This window comes from Hypoxylon trugodes (assembly GCF_022578975.1).
Source record: "Hypoxylon trugodes strain CBS 135444 unplaced genomic scaffold F4822scaffold_4, whole genome shotgun sequence".
Taxonomy (NCBI): domain Eukaryota; kingdom Fungi; phylum Ascomycota; class Sordariomycetes; order Xylariales; family Hypoxylaceae; genus Hypoxylon; species Hypoxylon trugodes.
In genome coordinates, this window is record NW_026250019.1 from 2,415,511 (window position 1) to 2,434,444 (window position 18,934).

The window sequence follows — 18,934 nt, forward strand, 5'->3', positions numbered from 1 at the left end:
CATTTCATGGAATTTCCATTTTCGCTGTCGAAATTTGTTTCAGCCAATTTCTCGAAGGACGCAGACGGAAGGTTGCTTCGAGTACTAACGGATAATAAGATTACGATGGCTCCGGTACTCATCTGCACCTGATAGTGGGATGATGTCAGTGGCCGAGACGGCCTATGAAGAAATAGCAAGAACTGCGAGTGGTGACGCCCCTTTCGCTCCTCTCCATTTATGCAGCCCCACCACGGGCCGAATAGAACTTGGGGAGAGCTAGGGACCCCTGGTCCCCTCCTGGGGAAAGCCTCGGGGTAATTCGTAATTTTGTTGGAGCTTTTGATCCATTTTCCTCCATTTTTTTCCTCCATTGTTCTTTGTTCGCTAAATCCGGAGATTTTCATCCTCGGATTTATTATTCATGACTCTTCCCACGCCGTATGTACATTCATAAGTACTTCATGTATATGCACTATGTATGTACCCGACGAGTCCAGAACCAGTTTGTCACACGTGGAATTTATGTTAACATGCTTTTAAAAATGCCCTAATGCATTTTATTTTGTGCTATTTCTTTTTTATTTTTCTTGCTTGTGACCGATGTAACATTTTATTTTATTTTTATTTTATTTTAACTACGGACTACCCAGTGAGACATAGTCAACTTCTCGTAATATTAGCCCGAAGGCTAGGTGCGCATCGCAGCGGGCCTCTAGCGAACGGAAAAAATTAGCGACAAGATCCTGGTAGCTCTCCTAATCAATAAAATAAAATGTACATACAGTACATGCAAAAGCAATCCCTCACCTCAGCTGTCGGAGGACAAATTCTACCTGCACCGTATTCTGACTAATTGAGGTGATACAGAATGACTTTACTGCTCGGAGCCGAAGTGGTGGCAGCCGGAGGTGAGTACCTAAGCATGAAAGACGTTTGCGGTTGGCGGCGGACGTGTTCTAGTTTGCGGGCCACGAGGACTTGTTCTCCCTTTCTCTTTGGCATGATATCGGTGTTACTTTCAATGTAACCCGTAATGCTTCGACCAGTTGAAAGAAACAATCGCCACCTACCTTATCCATAGCTCAGCCGCATCAACGCGAAGTCAGGCCAGTACGTTTGTCCACGTGGAAAGGGAGCCGAAGGAATATGGAGACGCTCGTTGAATGGGACAATGAGCGGTGCGGAACATGAGACGCGACGTCGCACAACCTGAATCCTCCAAGTCCTACTCTACACCAGGCAGACCAGGATCCAATGCAAGCAACAGCTTCCTTTCTGGACGCTAGTGCGCAATAGGCTAAGTATTCGAAGCATTCGTCCTATAACCTCCTGACAGCCCTATTTGCCTACTCTTTGTGCATTCCTCTGTTTTAGTGTCACCAGAAAGACGAAGACTAGAAGATGCTAGCAACAGGATCGAGTTACAACCAGTGACAGACACCAATGCCGAGTTGTACCGAATTACCTAGGTGTATATTCATTTTTCGGGCCTGTTCCGTCGTTTGCGCGTATTTGATGCAAGGTGGAAAAGAAGCCAATAGCATTCTATATAGGTGGAACGTCAAATCATCTTGATCACATACATATTGAGATACATACCTAGATGTGCCAGACAAAATGGATGACTAGCGGTCAAGACGACAAATCACGAAATTATGCTGTGTCATCAACGTGTTTACAACTCTGTCGAATTCGAAATTGGATTATATGTTACAATGTTTCCGTAAGGCTCACATTACTCAAGGGCGTTAATTAAATTTACCATCACCCCATGTTACCATTGGAATGCTATTGTGCGAATCTCAAACGCTCCAGAAATAACTGAGACTTTACTCACCTTCTGGCATTCGGCGGATTGTCCGAACTGAGATTTTCATTTTACACTTCGATAGCTAACGTTTGCGGGCCAAGTTCCGACTACATACCACGGGGGATGGAGGGTGTGGGTTTTTATTATTGATGAATCTATTATACACTCAATAATCATGAATATCCCACGTTGTTGTAAGGGGCTTTAGCTGAGTCACACAATAGGCTTTCGTATGCGTTTGACATTGAAGCTGCCCCATCATTGGTGTGATCAAGTACTGCCTGGTAAGTTAATTACCTGGCAGACCTGTGTAATTTCGGTCGTCAACTGGGCTATTCTTTGAAACCACGGCGATCGGGAGCAAATATGACCGTTACTCAGATATATAGCCTCAGACGCGTCACAAGCGACCGACAATTAATCGGAGAGTTCCAGAGTCAATTTCACAGATACGCTGATTCGTAATCACATGCGTCGTATAAATTCGATGCTCATCCCTGGGGAACTTGGTTCAACAAGGTATTCATGTTCTAGCCCCTGTTGGGACCATTTGGATCTTGATATCCTTGATACCATATCTATCCGTAGATGATCCAATTCTTCTGCATGGAAAAGTTCTGGAAAACTTTTGTGGGTAGGCCAGTAAGCAATTATCAAACGACAAACGAGGAACTCTGGAGTACTAAACATAGATCCCCATACCAAGCGAATGTAATAAACCCCTACCAACGCTCCATCTCAGTTAGAAGCGAGTGTACACAGTCATGGCTACTCCAATTCACTGTCGTGTTTAATTTATTGATGATTACCTAAGAATGAAGAAGATTGTCGGTCTTATCGGAATAAGAGACACGAAGCTGATGGAAATCTGACTGCGATTTGAGTGGCAATGCGATCATCTCAGCTCCTTTATCTCAGCCAACCATCAACAAAAGCATTTGCACCGCCACAATAATCAATGATGTATTTGTTCGTACGGGTAAGCTGGTAAGCTAATAGGAAATGATACCCAATGAATGCATTAGTTCGGTTCTAATGTGCCGTATAAAAAGAGGGAGCCCAAAGCAGGAAGAGGAGACATTATGCATATTCTTGCTGCATCTAGATATTTGATATGACGTGCATTCTTCATCGGCTCAAGTCGAATAGAATCATACCGAATCTCGATTTGAATTGATTGTATAGGTCAGTATACATTGTTAACATTTTCAGCTTTGGAATTGCGGACGATAGAAAAGGTAAACCCTTGGTTTTAACGTGCCGCACGTGGTTTGCAAGTTTGTTTTTAAAGTTGGCCATTTAGTGCTGAAAAAATAGGTCATCTTGGAACCCCCGGAATCAGGAACCGTACCTGCCGAAGACCACAAAGTAGTGGGTACTTGTAAGATATACACAAATCAGAGCACGGTATAAAGTAGTAGTAACATTCATTGTGGTGACTCGAATGAACGGCTCATGGTAGCTCAGCCACACAATTCACTTGCGCCTTTCTTAGCACTGGTAATCGTCTCGCCTCCTAAAAAGCTGTTGACTAAATGCCGTAAGCGCTTGTCTAACATCAACATTTTATTCTAGATTGGTTCACTGAAAAAGATTACCAATTCGAAAACTTTTCCGTATTGTTTTTTGCTGAAACTATTCAGATCCCGATCAATACCTTTCTTTACAAAAATTCGCTTCTTTCAATTCCCGGTTTGGTGGTGGCGTCGCGGTCACACTCAATTCGCCTAGATAAACCCAGTCGAGTCTGACGTCGTCACAGGACGAGGGTAGCTAGCGAACTCAGCGGGGCCTGTCTCAACGCATTTTCTCTACATCATCTTCCCGATCTCATTCGCAAATTAACACTTTTGACGTCAACAACTCTGCGCAGACGAGAATAGATACTTCTAAGTGCCGAAAAGATGGACGAAGGACATCTAAAAAGAAAGGATACCACTAAAGGTCCTCCGTTGAGGATTCTAAGCTTGGGTAAGTTATTCTTGCTGATTACCCCGCCATACCGAGACACCTTGAATTCAGGCACTAACTTAGGCGTTCTATCGCAATGAAGATGGCGGAGGAGTCCGTGGTTATTCCATGTTTATTATCATACAAGAATTAATGCTTCGAACCTACGTCGAAATCGAGGGTAAAGCTCCGCGACGCGATCAAATACCGAAACCATGCGATCATTTCGATCTAATAGTTGGAACCGGAACCGGCGGTTTAATAGCCCTTATGCTGGGACGCCTCCGACTAGATCTGGAAACATGCAAAGAACTCTACGTCCGATTAACGAGGATGGTATTCGAGACGGATAAGACTTTCGCTGGTATACCCTACCGATCAACACTTTTCAAGGCATCGATGCTCGAGCGCGCGATCAAGGAAGCTGTCAGAGATCATACTGTTTCGGACTATGAGGGAAACGATGGCGCATCAGACCTTGCTAGCCCGTTATCTGCTGTCTCTCGCTCTAGTGCTGCTAGAAGCAGCATTCCACAACGACATCAGAGTAATGCAAGTACTGTCAGTTTCAGTGGTCGTAGTCCAACAAGCCAGGCCCGATCCTTATTTCCGAGGAATGGTGGTGGCTGGGGAAATCCCGACGCGCAATTGTACGACTCGAGAGAAAATAGAACGAAGACGTAAGTAGTGTTCCACCAGATTAGATTTTTAAGTAACCTAACAACTAACATCATTGTAGCGCCGTTACGGCCATGTATAAAGGAACGACATGGGGTGGAGATCCTGCGCTTTTGCGATCATATGACTCGAGGAAAGAACCTGCTCCGGAATACGACTGCAAGATTTGGGAGGCCGGACGCGCGACGTGCGCGATAGGATTGGCGTTCAAACCGATAAAAATCGGACAGACAGTATTCCATGATGATGGTGCCGGAACCTATAATCCATCCCCTTATGCGCTCGACGAGGCAACAGTAAATGAGTGGCCAGGACGTGACGTTGGTGTTTTTGTTAGCTTAGGAACTGGAAAACGACCAAAAGGCACCGAGCAAAATCAACACGTGTGGTACGAGGGTTTCATGGGGGAATTCGCAGAAGCGAGACGGAAGCTGGTCGCTAAGGTGGAAGGTTGCGAAGAAATCCACGAGAAAATGAAGAACGAACTCTTAATAAAGCGGGGCGTCAACATCGAAAATTACTACCGATTCAATGTCGAAATTGGAGTTGGCGAGTTCGCTATGAACGAGTGGGATCGATTAGGAGAAATTAGTACAGGTACGAAGAGGTATCTATCTCGAGCGGCTGAACAGAGGATGGTTCAAGAATCTTCGACAAAATTAGCCAAGATACACAGAGCAAAGCTGAGATCCGAAAGGCTCAACAGTATGTCTCACAACGTTCCTGAGATTGTAGCGCAGCCGACTATGGGTTCTATAGATGCTCCGTTGGCTGTTGAGCTTCCAGGCGATATGCCCACGTCATTTCCACCAAAGAGTACACCATCTAGTCGACAATCCTATGAGTCCGGTATAGATCATCTTACACTCCCAGGACCCGGCGCAAATCCGAGCAGTCAACCACCATCCCGCGGCTCCGATACCGCCCGGCCTTCCACTGGCCCGGGTTCTCCGCCTCAAATGGTAACACGCCCATATCAAAAAGTCCCGTCACCACCCGCTTTATTATCGGCCGTAAAGCCCCCACCTCCCGATGATGAACCTGATCGCCTAGTCGTGACAGCACCAACACCAGCACAATATCGCAACGCTGCGGGTAGCGACAAGATCGCCATCACTGGAGCGGATGAGTATCCACGAAGACAGCAAAGAGACCCGATCCCACAAGCCATGGTGCAACCACTCCAGCCGCATCGCATCGAACCACCCCCACTACCTCCAAAGACCCCCCTACCTGAGAGGCAAGCCCAAGGCGCTCGACGTCCAACCGGTGGAAGTATTCCGCCACCCTATCCCTTAGACGACGATGCACCTCCACCAGTAGTCAACATGGCAAGGAAACCGGAATATAGGAAAAGATAATCAAGTTTAACCTGGGATACCAAGATATAAGGTAACATTGCAATATTCGGGCGGGGTCTGCTTTGATTTGGCGTTCGTGGGATATATCACGGGCTCTGGCTTAACGATTCATGATACCACTGACAACACCGCACATACACCGTGGTGTGTGATGATTTTATTTTCTTCTGGCTTTTAATGTTCCGCGACTCAAGACTTATGTACGGATACCCCTTTTTCTTCGCTTAACGAAAATAATAGCATATTTATTGATCTACGTATTTAATGATTGGTTGATTTGAAGTGACGAATGGTGTTTGCGTCACCGCTAGTTAGTATGTGCGCGTTGTGACTGCAAACGTACGATGCTAACTTGCTACTTATGATAACTCATGTTTTTACTGGCTGAAAATGGCATTTGAATTATCGGATTGAGTCTTTCTACGTAGTGACGATGGTCTCGTTATATCCTGCAAGATTTAATACGGATGAAAGGAAACTGGATTTCGTGCCCTTAGTTTTCGGTCGGGCTCGGAAAGATAGTCTGGCTCCTTGGAGTTTTGAAACTAAGTTTTCAATATCGCGATGGTGATGAGATCTTCTCTACATTCGGATTTGGCCGTTTCGGTGAATCCTTCCATTCGTTCAGTCACATGAGCGATCTACGATCCTGTGCAGCCCCGCCGGCCAGGGATTTGTCGTGTTTAAACTGGCGTTGTTGAACATAAATCCTTAAGTTCCTATGTTACTCAAATACGCCAAGTCTACATAGCTTCGTATTGGGCACTGGGCAGACGTCTGAAGATGACCATGTCTACTTGCAGTCGCGTTTGGTAGATCTACACTCAACTATACACAATATATCATAATTAACAATCAGGGATATCCAACATCTTCGCCATTCAAGAAGACTCTATATAGATATGGGTAGCTGGTCAACCTTTGACTTCTATAGCACGATTGATGAGTAAGTATTTTTTCAAGGAAGTCAATCCATGTTTAGCAAGAGTATCGGAAATGCTCCTTTTCACCTAGGAAGGAAATAATCTCTTGGGTCGGGATCTTGGGTTCCGTGACATGCGGGAAATATATACGGTATCTTCCGTCGAATGTTCATCTTCTTCCATTCCTGCTATATGTTGAGTGTGATTATAATCTTATTCAGTCAGCCCATTATTCAGCATCCATGTAGTATACTCTTAATAATCTAACCGCAATCGACCAGGAAGCTCGTTTATGAGTCTTGGCATGCGGGATACATGGAGTCAGGGGTTTAAACTTAATTCAATTAGACTTCAAACTCTAAACATCAACGATACTTCAGTCATCTTAACAGCGTTTGCTAAAAAAATCTAGCTCAATTCTATTCGTATTCAGTTTAATATATAATATTTTGAAGACCAGTCTAATAACCACCAACGAGTTACTATGCTACACGATATATAGGGTAATGTTCTCGAAAGAAAAATGCGACCTCTCAATCCACCCTACCATCCCCAGGCCACCAAGGGGGACCAGCGCGATCCGCCAAGGCGGAATTGCTTCCATGACAGAAGCTGAACATAGCAATAATGGTAAAATGACAACCCTGATTGGTTAATTTGCAGCTACGCCGCATCCTTACCTCTTTCCAAAACATCAACTATACGCGCTGAGCTTGAGCCATAAGGCAGTCAAGGTGAACCGTGGTGGTTATTGGTCATGGTATGTGCTATAGCACAGATCAACGTTCTGGCCGTACGAGCAACGCCTCTCCCACGCATCAACCAAGATCAGGTGGCATCGGTGGCATCTAGATCTGTGCTATTGTGTCGTCGCTTCAGTTTGTGTTCATCTGCTGGCCTCACCATCGATGATTCTTTTGAATTTGATCATTTGTCAAATTTCATCTTTGGTATCAAGTACCTTGTCGGACGGGCCTTTTAATATTTTATTTCTAAATTAACAGCACAATCTTCCTGTTTACTTCCTAACAACGTCTAGCTAGAAAAAACCCCAACTTTTGTCCTTCTTTTTTCTTCGCTGTCGCCCGCTCCGTCGGTGACGGTCTCATTGAGGCATTTCGTCTCTTTCTCTTAACCTCTTTTACATTTTTCCTACATTCTCAGTAATGACCTACAAACGTGTAACGAAATACAGCTGCTGTATATAAACACATACACACACAATGGCGGATAATAGGAGATACTCACAGCCTGGGCTCGAGGTTGCCCCCGCCACCTACCCAATGACAGAGAAATACTTCGTCCCAGCACCTCACCAAGAGCTAACCGTACCTGTACCTGCTCCCTTGCCCGCCAAATACGAAGCACCTTCACCCACCTATGCAGCGGACAAGGAGGGTCTACGTCTCGCTAAGCTCGAGCATGGCTCCCGAAGAAAGCTGTACATTTTGATTGGCGCCCTAATCGCACTCGCAATAATACTCGGGGCGACTGTGGGCGGCGTTCTGGGAAGCAAGGCGCTAGACCGCAATTCTAAGTCTGCTGCCGCCGACGCGGACTCGGTAACTGGACCATCATCGAATAATAACGATAGCAACAGCACAAGTCCCGTCGTCAACACTACCGCCGTGCGCCCCCTGACACGACTCTCGGTAACGGGTCGCCGTCTCACCGGGAACGGCTTCACATCGCGCCTCTTCTGGCAAGGATCTGACAACCTGCTCCGGACGTCGCGATATACGAGTAGCGCAGGCGGTTCCTGGTCATCCCCTCTTGTCTTCACTGATCTAACCGACGCGGCACCTGGGACTCCTATCGCCGCGACGCAATACCTCGTGTTCCCGCAGTTCGAGGTGTTCTACCTAGACTCCTCGTCAACCTTCCGAGGTATCAATTTCGGCGAGGATGAGACGGCTCCTAATCCCGACAGCATAGAGACGGAACGACCAGCGTTTACGGTGCACGAGAAATCGCGGATGTCGGCGTACTGGCCCTACGTCATATTCCAGGGCAATGACTTAACATTCCGCCGCGAAGTGTTCGACTCGCGTGGTGCAGGATGGTTTAACGACACTTTGAACGGCTGGTTCAACCCGGATGTGGTACCCCTCGGTGACGACGGGACAGGGTTGGCGGTGATTCCCGTCGTCAAAGCATTTAATGACCCGTACGCAGCTGGTATCGCATACCGGGACCAGGATGGGCGTCTATCAGTGTTCTCATTCGGTGGTGATGATACGGGAGTCGCATGGCACTCTGGTATGTAGAATTTCGCCCCTTTTCTAGTGCGCTGGTTTCCTTGCTAACATGTATGAATAGGGGTCCCTAGTGTAACCATTCCCGCAGGTACAGCGATAGCCGCTCTCTCTGTCGGACGGCCTAACAGCAATACAACGAACTCTTGGATCCTATATCAAGATGCTAGCAACAAGATTCAGGCCGTCTGGCAGGGAGACGACAACGAGTGGAAGGGACCCCAAGAAGTGGGCGAAGCGGACGCCGGTACCGACATCGCGTGCCTCACCGAGCAAGTCGGCGATGAGCCATCTCTGGTGCTGTTGTCGGAGCAGAGCGACATGCGCCGCTGTTACTACCAGTACCAAGGCGTGATCCAAGAAAAGCGGCTCACGTCAACGACATGGGTGGATGGGGACACGATACCTATGGAATAACGTTGGAGTGCTTTTTTTCTTATGGATTTGTAATATTGCATCAGCGTTTGTTTCAGATTTTTTTTCTCTTCGGCATGCTATGGTGGAGGATTATTATCACATGCCCCCCCAATCTGTACTCATATCTTAGTCATTAGAGCGGGACTAAAAGGGGTCTTTTGGACAACGAAGCGGACATATCTACATAGATCTTGGCCGGAGTTAGGACAAAAAAACTGGTTAGAAATATAAGCGATACCAGTTTGGTTTATGAGTCATATCGTCCCTGAGTTTATGGTTCGGAGTTAAATATGTGCACATGTAAGACCACATCATCTTCCCCTTTATGTAGAGAAAAGGGCGCGAACTTAATAGCATACCAAATACGAGGTGTATTCCTGCGCTGTACTATAGGTTGCTATAATAAAACGAACCTAATTTATTTCAGGATCTGCTATCGTATGCCAAGGTAGTACGTATTCAGGGGCACCGACCCTAAGTGCGCGTAGAATCCTTAGCTTGATGAGTAGTCTGCCTCGAAGCAGCTTCTCCTTGCATAATCAAATCATCAAGTAGAAGCTCGTTATCAAATTCTTGGTGTTGATCCTGACCATTTCCATTCGGCCTCTTGAAAGTTAGTGCTTCCCACTTCATACTCAAAACAGCTAGGAGTGATATAGCGCCCGCCGCGATAATAGTTATAAAGCATGATCTGATGGCGTCGGTTATCGCGCTTACAGCTAGACGTAAAATCTCGCGATCGCCGTGGGTTAGGATCGGGGAATCGACGCCGGAGAGTAGTTCGTGGATGTCATTTTCGGAGAACCCTCGGTTTCCGATGGTGGATTTAAGGGATGTGAAACCCGTGCTTTGGTATATCATACCGGCGATGGAGAGGGATGTTGCGATACCGCCGAGTTGTGCCATGTTGCTTAGTAAAGCTAAGTCTAAACGGTCCTCGGTGCGTGGGAGGAAGGTGCTGCATACGCTGACGCCGAGTTGCCAGAGGATGCCGAGACCGGCGGCGACGACGGCTTCGAAACCCATGATTGCGGATTCGGGTATTGATGGGTTGAGGGCTTGGAGGAGACCGCCGCCGATTAGCAGGAATATAGAGCCGATGAGGAAAAAGGGTTGGTAGTAACGTAGAGCGGGGAGGAGGCCCCCGCTTAGGATTATGAAGAATATGAATACTCCGATGAAGGGTAGGAGGCGTGTTGCGGCGGCGAGGGGGTTGAGACCCCGGTTGAAGGCAAAGTAGATTGGTATGTAGTACAACGTCACACCGTAAGATGCGGCGGCGCAGAATGTGCATATCCAGGTCAGAAGTGCGGTGCGATCGCTTAAGAGCGAGCATGGAGATAGGAGACGGTTTTCGGATGTTGTGCCGATGGTGTAGGATTGTTGAAGGGCGTATGCGAGCGTGACGAAGGTGAAGAGTACCCAGACGGTTATGGAGGCGTTGATACCCCACACCTCGATGGAGCCGAGGAATGTGCAGCCGATTGCGAAGAGGAGACATACGGCCATGTGTAGGAAGTTGCCTATCCAGTCGACTTCTTTGATGTGTGTCCATATGGATTTATCGGTGGGCATGCGATACCGTGGGCAGAAGAGTGCTTGGAGGACTAGGCTGATGACGCATAGTGGGATTACCAAGTAGAATGCCTAGTACTGTTAATATTCATTTCTAGTACGTGAGTAAGGGTGGACTTACCCATCGCCAAGTAGTATGTTCGTTGTTCGCAAAAGCGCCCCCTATAATGCGCGTCAGTAACCCCTTACCTCACTCAGCCTCAATGATCTAGGGATAGACTAACCTACAATCGGCCCCAAAATTAGACCTATGGCGAAGCAAGCCCCAATGAGCCCTTGTACAAGGCCGAGTTCATGAGGATAGGAGAAAATGACGTTGAAACTCAATATTCTGCGATTGTGTTAGTCATCTTACCAGGGGTTGAGATAAGTTCGACGGGACTGTACCCTTGATATATGATACTTGTCCCCAAAGCCATCACCGCGCGACCGGCAATAATGCACTCTATATCCGGGGCAGCTCCGGAGAGCGCCGAACCTGCGATGATAAATACCATAGACACTAGATACAGCAACTTGAAGTCACCGAATTTGAATAGCTTGCGACCTAGAGGTATCAATGCGATATTACAAGCCGAGTAGCCGAGTGCGACCCAGGATAGCAGCTCGATGTGCCCGAAGGCCTTGTAGATTGCGGCTTGGATGTTGGCGACATTGCTAACATCGTAGCCTGGTTTGATTAGGGGTTAGTGTGTAACTATGGATTGCGGTGGTGATGTGATGGCTTGCCGTGCATTATGGTGAGAAAACAGTTCGCGACAAGTAATGCTCTCCATTTCCAGGTAGGTAGATTATCTCTAGGATGTGTTGCAATTGTCGAAGAATGAGGTTGCGCATCGGCGCTCTGCCACGCATCGCCGGTCAACGATGGGTTCGACATCTTGAATGAAGGATAGAGTTGATCTTGGTCAGGATGTAGGTTGTAAGGAGTGGAATTATAATCATCACTAGCTAGGTGATGATTAAGAAGATAGTAGCCCGAGACTATTTCATTTGATTGCTGATTTAATGCTGGTGCTGGTACGGTCGAGTAGTTTGGGCTCGGGCTCGTTGCACTGTGAGATAAGGTGTTGTGACTGTTTCGCATAGGTGCATAAGGTGCGCTGGTTTGAGTATAAAACCGCATTTTGAATTCCGTTTCCGATTTATTATCTCCAAAAACTTGTCTCTGATCGATTGCGATTGCGTTTTAGTTTCGAGGAAGTTGCGGACTTCTAAGTATAACCCCGTACTGTGCTGATTAACGAGATACCCGTTTAGGTAGTCGGTATAATGATGGAAGTCGCGACGATGACGAATTATTGAGGGGAGCAAACAGTGCATCTACCCCCTTCACCCTCTTATCCTCTTCTGCGCTTGTAAATAGTACGGACATGTGAAGCTTTGACCTTTTTGGTATACTTCCCACCTAATCTTCATGTCAGAGTACAGTCGGCTTCGCGTCTCGTCATACAATCGACCTATTAGGATAAACGTGTAGTACGAACGCCGATAAAGTCCTTCAAAGTATGACGAACAGCGGCAACTTCAGATGATCCTGAAGTTTTGATTGCTCAAGTAATATTAGCTCGATTTAACCAAACGGGATGCTGGCACTTGTGGTTAGACCGCTATGTTGCACATGTGTATGTTCACGTAACACACGTGCTTAGCCATGTTGATTGCTAAAATAGGAAACACTTAGGCGGCATCATCGACCCCCTTACTTCAACTTTACCTTGTTGATTCATGACGAGTCAGTTATTCCAACATTACAAGTACGTCATTGGTTAGAAAGATGCCTTATAATCTTAATAGATCTACAAAGGGTTGAAGATTGACGTTAGGGACAACCCGTGTTACACGCCAACCATTCCCCTTTTTTCTCTAACAACTTTCGCTTGACCTCTCACATATAACTCTCGAAGTCCCCTTCGTTATAGCAGGATATTTAATCCGTTGATAAACGTTCGTTGAGATACTAGGCAAACTGCGGCACTAAATCCGACCACATCGGCACTAGGTTCATTATTACACAGGCATCGGATGGATCCGAACTCAGCAGGCGTCAGACAAGTTCGACATATGGTCTGATATCTCACAACCAGTATTCCAACTACATTTATACCAAAGAGACAAGCTATTCGAATATCAGTCGGCGCCCGACTTTCCGAAAAGTATTGGGTCTCGTCCTAATGTTACACAAGTAGATATGGTTAAGCTGTTCGGAGAGGAATGGGTTTCCAGCGCAAAGGGCAACAGTTGGGGCGGAACTACAGCTTATAATTAAATTACATTCTCTTAGTAATAGTGCCTAGTTTCCATACTATAGAATTGAATATCCCATCGGGCTTCTCTCCGTGTCAGGATTGTGTGTAACCAGTACAGGTCGGGAAATGTGGGCCATCGGACCGGGTGCCGAAAATAGAGATCCTACGCAAGAATAAACGGCCCCCCTAAGGTTGCTATATTGACGTAACGGTTCCGTATCTACGAAATAACGGCTATTTTGGCCGATATATGCGGTGATATTACTATCGCCGAAACCATGTCTGCCCGACTTGACGCTAAATGCGGAAGCCTTCGGATTTAATGGATTTTACTCCTATTTTCACGCTAAGTTCGAACCAACAAGTCATTTGTCATTCCCCTATCTCCTAAGAGTACCCAGGTAGGTATTCTGGTAGCATAACCATTATTAATACTATTGTACTACCTGTAGTGTGTTTCTATATAACTACTTGGCACCTACATACTGTCTCATCTACCATAGAACCACTAGCTCATAGCAAATTCAAATCAACACTAAACCCCGCTTTTCACGATGGCATCACAATACGGCGCCGAAACCTCGGTTGACGAACTTGTCAAGGATTTCGCCAGCGAGATTAAAGGAAAGGTCATTTTGACCACCGGAGTCTCTCCGAAAGGTTTGGGCGCTACCTTTGTAGAGAGCGTCGCAAAGGCCGAGCCAGCCCTTTTGATCTTGGCTGGCCGCAAGCCTGAAAAAACTCGGGAGACTGCTGATACTATTGCTTCGGCTTATCCTAATGTGAAGACGCGCGTTCTTCAACTCGATCTTGGGTCTTTTGCTGCCGTCCGCGAGGCTGCTGCGACTGTTAACAGCTGGTCCGATGTTCCCCATATCGACGCACTCGTTAACAATGCCGGTATTATGGCTGTGGGTTACTCTTTGACTAGTGACGGCATCGAGAGCCAGTTAGCTACAAACCACCTTGCTCACTTCCTATTTACGAATTTAATTATCAACAAACTCCTAGCATCAAAGGCGCCGCGAATCGTCAGCGTTAGTAGCGACGGCCACCGCTTGAATCCGATCCGTTGGGATGATTATAACTTTGATGTTCGTCATGTCGCATTCATTCACACCTATGACATCAGTGCTGACTCATACAGGGCGGTAAAACCTACAACAGATGGTTTGCCTACGGTCAGTCCAAGACCGCCAATATCCTCTTCGGTGTTTCCATCGCCCAGAAATTCGGATCTAAGCTGCGAGCTTACAGTCTACACCCGGGCGTCATCCAGACAAACCTCGACCGAGATGTTGATTGGGCCGTTGACGGCCAGGGTCTCAGTATGTTATCCCGCGAAAATACTAAGCACGGAAATTCCAGCTAACAATCATTACAGAGAGTGCCGACCAACTTCTAGGAAACGCGGAAGGGTGGTCCGAGTTCAAGTGGAAATCCCCTCAACAAGGCGCGGCAACCCATGCCTTCGCAGCGTTCAGCCCAAGCCTTAATAGTAAGCTTACTCTGCGAGTACCGCTTGTGAAACGCCGACAGTGGGCTAATATTATATTAGGTCACAACGGAGCCTACCTACAGGACTGCCAAATTGCTGACCCCTGGGTCCACACGGTCAAGCCATGGGCTACGAGCGCCGTTGAGGCTGAAAAATTGTGGAAATTGAGTGAGAAGCTTGTCGGTCAGGAGTTCAACTATCCGGCCCCTTAAATGTTATGTCAGCTTTTGTGTAACCATACCGAAAAGGGGTATCGGCACATCTCCGCTCTTGCTATTTTCTAACGCCACTCATTCTCAACGATGATGCGCGAAGTACGCTGTTCGAATCCCCACTGGGCAAGTAAATATCCCCGTGGGAGTCGCTCGGAGGAGTGGGAACGGGGCCTGCAGCTATGTTGGGAGTCTGTGGTATGCCGAGGAGAGTGGCGTCTCCTAATCTTCTAATATCGGGCACCCTATCGTATGTCTGATTAATGTACGGCTTGAACCGTCGGAATGGATACTGCGGGATGAAACACGCGACTTGACGCCGATTCACGGTTTAAGCTGCTATTATTGTGCGGTATCTGCGTGTTGTCATTCTCCTCACTCGCCTCATAGGGCTACCAACATACTGCGAGGCTCATGGGATTCGACTCAACGAAAGGATCGGCTTCAAATTGAACTGTATTACATCATATTGTCATGATTATTGACGAGTAACGTAATCATATATAAGAAGGGTTGCGAACTCCCATTAGTCAATGATCCTCCATGAACACAGTGAAATAGCGACTGTAGCCACTGCAGCTGCGCTCAACGTTATCTTGATAGTACTGCGCAAAAGTCTAGACCTCACTTTCTTCTGAAACCAGGTCTGCTTTTTCGCCAAGTTGATCTCTTTCCAAGATAGACGAATGTCCTTCGCATCTTCCAGGTCAACGTAATTTAGTTTCGGAGCTCTCCGCCACATCTCACCGAGCATATCGGCCCCGAACCGATCCGAGAATAGCGGTTCAAGCCACATGACCATGAGTTTATAGAACGTTGTGTGCCAAGATTGGCCTCTCGTATTCGCAGCCGAGATCTCACAGACTTGATTCGCACGACGTATCTGCAGTGCTTGGTACTTCGCGAACGCGTTTGTTATAGCATCTTGACTGGGCTTTCCACCATTCTGGGCTACCAGCATCTCCTGTATGCAGTTACATAGAACCACCACAGACTCCATCGTCAAGTTCCCGCCCAAGCCAAGATTTGGTGTGACCTGTAGTGATCAGTTTTTCGATAGGTTGAGGATAGGGGTAGCGGAAGCTACTTACCTTATGAACCGAATCCCCTGCTAAAGCGGTCCTTCCATGATACCAGTGTTCTAGCACACCCTCCTCGAGAGGCACAAGTGTGCCGCGATATCTCTTCTTCCAAAGATCGCCGAAAGTCAAGGAGTCTGTGATGGGACTGTCGGCCAAACCCGCCGCGACGGCCTCGACGTCATCATCCGTGTATCGCACTCTCTCCGGCCAGTGAAAGGGCTTTTCCAACGCGATAAACACGAAAAAAAATATTCGTTCCGGATCCGAGAGTAGGAGGAACGAGTGACCCTGTCCAAACACTATTGTCGCGTCCCTCTGGCCTAGCTTAGCTTCGGCTGGAGCAATACCAATCAGGCCCTTCCAGCTCGTTACCATGGCTTTTCATCGCAAGTATGTGTTAGTATATGCATAGTTTCATTTCTATGGATGGTGTATCGATGTGCTCAACTTAAAGTGATCAGATAGGATAGTCAGATACTCACATGTCTTCTCCTTCTCGGTGATTAGTCCCGGTGCCACTTTATTAGCGTTCTCCCACATGGCATTTCGTACGAAGCTGTGCACGCCATCGCAGCCAATGATGATATCTCCATTTTCGACGCTACCGTCGTTCAACGTGACCTGCACTCCGTCGGGGAGTTCCTTTACACCAACTACGCCGGCATCCGTGCGTATCGGCGTTTTATTCGGCAGGGTATCATACAGAACCTGAAGGAATTCTCGCCTTTCAAATAAGTCGCTACTTCGACCATGACTATGATTCTCATGTTAGCTCCCGTAGAAATCTCCCTTTTAACGAAGAGGAATCGTACTTCTCTACTATATAATCATAGTACCTGCCCTGCCGAAAGAACGATCCATCTGGTCGTCTCCACCAAAGATACTTGGCAGGGGTACTAATGGCATCCATCGCTTTCCGAAGTCCGAGCTGATTCACTATGCGAAGGCCATTAGGGTATAGGGAAATACTGGCACCCTCGGGAGGTGCGGCAGTCGAGCGTCTCTCAAGCAAGACATGATCAATTCCAGCTTTTTGCAAGCAATGCGAAGCAGTTAGGCCTCCGACGCCGCCGCCGACGATAATGACACGGAAAGGTTTCTTTTCGTTCATACTTCTGTTTACTAGGGTATTAACGTTGTTTTTGTGATATGTAGAAATAAGAAAGTAAGTTGGGAATCATCCCAGGTACATGTATATATGTAACTGTTTGGTGAGCTGGGGTTATACATGAGTGTATGGATGGGACGAACGATCTCACGGACCATCCATCTGACTGAGGCGGTGATTGTTTAGTCCCAAGTGTTAAATTATAATCTTACCAACATGAATACGTTATCTGTATAGCTGAATCAGTATTGGTCTCTATTATAGGACTCAGGTCTACGTATACATCGGCTTATTTCCTTTAGTGACGCGGAAGGTCGGCGTCGGAATACCTAGGTAGATTAGCAACAACGCACTGCTTCGCCCTGCGTGCCCAGACTTTACACGCGTATTATATCCGGGCCCAAATTGTCTCAGTGACCAATCCCTTTTTCCCAATAAACGAAGAGCCACTTGCTGAGCCGTATGCTGAGCCGTATTTACCCCGGTAATAATCGGACTAGGTAGTGACCGTGCGCATAAGTGCTAATCATACGTTATTTTACTGTCTTGTAAAGACTATGCCATTGGCTAGAATGGACAGTATAGCACAGTGCTGCTCATACGTATAGAACCTTGACTCCGTTATGCCCGGTTCGTCCGATATCCATGCTAATTTTCATCCTGTATGCCTGTGATGTTACCCAACAAATGCCCTTGTTAAGTAATTTAACTGGATAGGCCACGAGTTAGTTAACTTTGCGTGCTTATGAGCTTATACTCATAATGACAATACTCTTACCATCATTTCAAATGCAACCACAATATGACAATTCAACATTTAATTCACTCAACCCGGGAACTCCTAGGCAGATTATGGCATCAATTTTGACTCCCCCAGAAAGCTCTAGTCAAGATGGCACTAGTATATTTGTTATTGAGGTAAGTTACCATCGTCGGTTTCCGACAAAATTACTCCCGTACCTCCGTCGGACATCAACCAAGCAGTGTTATCCGAACCACGAACGCTTCAGACAATCAACCCAATCAAGTATATAATACCGCTGCCACGCGACCAAAAGAAGTTTATAGTTGTGCATATTTTTCTTCACTAGCTGATACGGCGAATTTTATGATTCGCTCATATTTCCTCCAGCCCTTTAAGAGATGTAAGGGCGCAATCCTATTTCTACAGCCAAATAAGTCCCCAATTGAGCTTCCCCAGCCAGATATATTAGCAGCAAGCACTTTCGATGCTCACCGCGTCTATTGCTTGTGGCAAATGTCTCGGCGGATTAAGATCCCTGGTTGTAGTTGATTGTCAGATAGCCCAATGACACCTCTATCAACCCAACGAATACTTAAAACCGGTGTGGTTGATATTATACACATTAGACAGCTCATGCTATAAGCACTTGTCTTATTTTATTCAACGCTACGCCAATGAGACTGAGGTTCTGGTTTAAGGGTGTATACGCTTACGTAATACCCACCCTTTATCACTCTTCAACTCGAACCAACACTGATAGACTATACGAAATAAGACATTATAGTAGCTAGGCTTATTTTTACTCTTTTTCCTATTCTAGACTTTTATGTTTGTTGGTTCGCTATAACACTACCGTTGTAACCAATAAAAGTTCAGCTTGCACCGTTTTTGCTGCAGACTGCCTTAGCCAACTGAACTCACGCAGTTTCAAAAGCAAAGCCATATATCTTAGCCGAAATATCGTGTGTACATTAACGCTTTATGAATCGGATATCCATATTAGGACTAATCACTCTCTGTTTCTCTCAGCATCAGTGTATCTTTTATCTTGTTTAACCCCATCATAGCCATGATCACGGCAGTGGTCTC

General features: G+C 46.6%; 5 protein-coding genes across 5 annotated transcripts; 3 read left to right on the plus strand and 2 right to left on the minus strand.

The window, feature by feature from the left end:
- Positions 1 to 3,333: 3,333 nt before the first annotated feature.
- On the plus strand, positions 3,334 to 6,064 carry F4822DRAFT_400360 (FabD/lysophospholipase-like protein). The gene is made up of 3 exons (XM_051457850.1): positions 3,334 to 3,763; positions 3,846 to 4,422; positions 4,482 to 6,064. The coding sequence occupies exons 1-3, from the start codon at positions 3,697 to 3,699 to the stop codon at positions 5,779 to 5,781; spliced, it is 1,944 nt and encodes a 647-aa protein (XP_051315731.1). The 5' UTR covers positions 3,334 to 3,696; the 3' UTR covers positions 5,782 to 6,064.
- A 1,743-nt stretch (positions 6,065 to 7,807) lies between these two features.
- On the plus strand, positions 7,808 to 9,486 carry F4822DRAFT_219364 (uncharacterized protein). Its single transcript, XM_051453967.1, has 2 exons — positions 7,808 to 8,963; positions 9,024 to 9,486. Exons 1-2 carry the CDS (start codon positions 7,928 to 7,930, stop codon positions 9,374 to 9,376), a joined length of 1,389 nt encoding a protein of 462 aa, XP_051315732.1. The 5' UTR covers positions 7,808 to 7,927; the 3' UTR covers positions 9,377 to 9,486.
- A 364-nt stretch (positions 9,487 to 9,850) lies between these two features.
- Positions 9,851 to 12,077, minus strand: F4822DRAFT_443017 (MFS general substrate transporter; the record flags this gene model as incomplete). Its single annotated transcript, XM_051463060.1, has 5 exons — positions 9,851 to 11,023; positions 11,073 to 11,113; positions 11,176 to 11,282; positions 11,339 to 11,621; positions 11,702 to 12,077. The coding sequence occupies 5 exons, from the start codon at positions 12,075 to 12,077 to the stop codon at positions 9,851 to 9,853; spliced, it is 1,980 nt and encodes a 659-aa protein (XP_051315733.1).
- A 1,364-nt stretch (positions 12,078 to 13,441) lies between these two features.
- On the plus strand, positions 13,442 to 15,397 carry F4822DRAFT_219371 (NAD(P)-binding protein). The gene is made up of 4 exons (XM_051453968.1): positions 13,442 to 14,294; positions 14,348 to 14,528; positions 14,585 to 14,698; positions 14,759 to 15,397. Exons 1-4 carry the CDS (start codon positions 13,755 to 13,757, stop codon positions 14,908 to 14,910), a joined length of 987 nt encoding a protein of 328 aa, XP_051315734.1. The 5' UTR covers positions 13,442 to 13,754; the 3' UTR covers positions 14,911 to 15,397.
- Positions 15,174 to 17,103, minus strand: F4822DRAFT_443018 (FAD binding domain protein; the record flags this gene model as incomplete). Its single annotated transcript, XM_051463061.1, has 4 exons — positions 15,174 to 15,946; positions 16,002 to 16,369; positions 16,475 to 16,746; positions 16,805 to 17,103. 4 exons carry the CDS (start codon positions 17,101 to 17,103, stop codon positions 15,437 to 15,439), a joined length of 1,449 nt encoding a protein of 482 aa, XP_051315735.1. The 3' UTR covers positions 15,174 to 15,436.
- Positions 17,104 to 18,934: the final 1,831 nt, after the last annotated feature.